The sequence below is a fragment of the Propithecus coquereli genome, unplaced genomic scaffold (genome assembly GCF_000956105.1).
Source record: "Propithecus coquereli isolate 6110/MARCELLA unplaced genomic scaffold, Pcoq_1.0 Scaffold124, whole genome shotgun sequence".
Taxonomy (NCBI): domain Eukaryota; kingdom Metazoa; phylum Chordata; class Mammalia; order Primates; family Indriidae; genus Propithecus; species Propithecus coquereli.
The window spans coordinates 1,971,954-1,974,880 of record NW_012136525.1 but is presented as its reverse complement, the minus strand read 5'-3'; the positions used below and the strand labels follow the sequence as shown (position 1 = coordinate 1,974,880).

Here is a 2,927-nt window from a genome sequence, read left to right as displayed (position 1 = left end):
TCAGAACTCACCAAAACTGTGGGTGAGTAAACAGCAATTCAGGAGCAGGATGTAAATTATCACAGTAGACAAAAGATTCTGATGACAGCAGCTTCTTCCAAAATCTGGGGAAACAAAATATAACAAAATAGAATTTAGTATCTTTCTGAGAATTGTTATATGACCTTAATGATTTAAACCCATAATAAGATAGAAGCAGTAAGAAGAATTATTCTGCCACTTGTCAAATATATTGTACTAAAAGTCTGTATCCCCCCAAAATGTCACAGCATTAGATCTTGTTTGTGATGCAAAGCCACCAAATGGTTTGTATTGGGGCAGATGTTTTAGCATCTGATGTTGAAAGTTTGAATTCTATGTCTAAATGTATTTTGACTTCTTTTGAAAAGTTTCTGTTCATTTCCTTTGCCCATTTATTGATGGGGTTGTTTGATTTTTTTCTTGTTGATTTTTTAAAGCTCTAGATAGATTCTTGTTATCAGCCCTTTATTGGATGTGTAGAGAGAAAATATTTTCTCCCATTCTGTAGGCTATCTATTTGCTCTAATGATAGTTTCCTTGGCTGTGCAAAAGCTTTTTAATTTGATCAGATCCCATTTATTTATTTTTGTTGCTGCAGCGATTGCTTTGGGGGTCTTCTTCAAGAATTCCTTGCCTAGGCCGATGTCTGAAAGGGTCTTCCCAACATCTTCTTCTAGAATTCTTGAGGTTTCATGACTTAGGTTTAAGTCTGTTATGCATCTTGAATTGATTTTTGTGAGAGGTGAGAGGTGGGAGTCTAGTTTCAGTCTTCTGCATATAGCTATCCAGTTTTCTCAGCACCATTTATTGAAAAGAGATTCTTTTCCCCAGTGTATATTTTTGTCTGTTTTGTCAAAGATTAGATTATCATATGTGAATGGTTTCATCTCTGGATTCTCAGTCCTGTTCCAAAGGTCTATGTCTCTGTTCTTGTGCCAATACCATGTTGTTTTAATTACTATAGACTTGTAGTACAGAATAATGGCCAGCAAACATATAAAAATATGCTCAACATCTCTAACCATTAGAGAAATGCAAATAAAACCCACAATGAGATATCACCTAACCCCAATGAGATTGGCCTCTATCAAAAAATCCCAAAACAACAAATGCTGGCAACGATGTGCAGAGACAGGAACATTCTTACACTGCTGGTGGGACTGCAAATTAGTTCAACCTCTGTGGAAAAGAATTTGGAGATACCACAAAGAGCTAAAAATAGAAATACCATTTAATCCAGCAATAACACTATTAGGCATCTACCCAAAAGAGCAAAAGGTATTCTATAATAAAGACATCTGCACCCAAATGTTTATGGCAGCACAATTCACTATTGCAAGGACGTGGAAACAACCCAAGTGCTTGTCAATCCATGAGTGGATTATTAAAATTTGGTATATGTATACAATGGAATATTACTCAATTATAAGAAACGACAGTGATCTAGCACCTCTTATATTTTCCTGGATATAGCTTGAGCCCATTATCCGAAGTGAGGTATCACAAGATTGGAGGAATGGGCTCCACATGTACTCGCCATCAAATTAGCACTGACTGATCAACACTATGGTGCTCACATGGTAGTAATATTCTCCAGAACTTAGGAGTTTGGGGGGGTAAACTCACAACTAATGGACATGGCGAGCATTGTAGAGGGGAAGGGCATGCCTCTAATCCTCGCTGGGGTGAGGCAAAGATGTAAAATGTAACCAAAATGTTTGTACCCTCATAATATCCTGAAATAAAAAAAAATTATAAAGCTGAAAAAAAATGTATTTTGAAACTGTTTAGGATGGTTTGATTAGCATTTTGGGGCTAGTTTTTTTTTTTACTTCTCAACTCTTTGATCCATCTTCTCTCCAGTTTTATTACTATGTTCTTCCTCCTAACATTATCACCCCACTTTGTTCATTCTTTTACTCATTTATTGAGTATGAGATATGTACCAGATCTAGTGCTTTGTTATAGGAATAGAGGAATGAATAAATGCTCTTCTTTGCATTCTACCAAGTGATTTGTGACTGGAATGTACAAGCTAATCAAATTAGTAGTTAGCTGCAATAACTGCTGATTCAGCTCATGATATTTACCAAAGCTACCTACTTTTTTCAGTCTCACCATTTTACCTACAGGATCTTGCCACCTTTCCCCCTTCTCCCTGACTTCCCAGTCTATTTTCAGTTCTGCAGCTAGTCAAGCTTATGCTTTCTATACCTGGGAGAGAAGAATGAGTTGAGATGGAGACAAAGTAGAAGCAAAAGAGTTAAGAATATATTCTGAGAGTAATTTGGGGACTTTAAAGAATTTAATCATAACATGATAAATACAATGTACATTTTAGAAAGTTTATTTTAAAGGCAGATGGGAAAATTAATCTATAGTGATTTACAGGGATAAATGTAGAAGGAAGATTTTAAAATAATATTTGTCATCATGTTTACTTGAAGGATATGGAAAATCTGTAATTGATAGAGAACTATCTTATTTATTTATTTATTTATTTATTGAGACAGAGTCTTGCTCTGTTGCCCTTGGTAGAGTGTAGTGGCATCATTGTAGCTCAATGCAACCTCAAACTCCTGGGCTCAAGTGATCCTCCTGCATCAGCCTCTCATGTAGCTGGAACTACAGGTGCACATCACTACACGTGGCTAATTTTTTCTATTTTTGGTAGAGACAGTGTCTCATTCTTGCTCAGGCTGGTCTCAAACACCTGACCTCAAGTGATACTCCCACCTTGGCCTCCCAGAGTGAGACACCATACCCAGCCAAGAACTATCTTAAATAGTATTTTTATTAGTATCTTACAAAGATTTGAGGAACCTGCAGCCTCAAGGCCACATGTGGCCCTCCAGATTCCCAAGTGTGGCCCCTTGACAGAATCCAAACTTCACAGAAAAAATCCC

The 2,927-nt window shown here is 36.8% G+C and overlaps 1 protein-coding gene across 1 annotated transcript in view; it reads right to left on the bottom strand.

Annotated features, from left to right (window-relative positions):
• The window catches only part of LOC105805021 (scavenger receptor cysteine-rich type 1 protein M160-like), a 130,440-nt gene extending 128,780 nt beyond the window's left edge, over window positions 1–1,660 (bottom strand). The window contains exons 1-2 of the mRNA XM_012637801.1: window positions 1,648–1,660; window positions 12–104 (exon numbers count right to left, since the gene is read on the bottom strand). Of these exons, the coding sequence (XP_012493255.1) occupies window positions 12–104; window positions 1,648–1,660 (106 nt within the window). The remainder of the gene's footprint in view (window positions 1–11; window positions 105–1,647) is intronic.
• Between the last annotated feature and the right edge of the window lie 1,267 nt (window positions 1,661–2,927).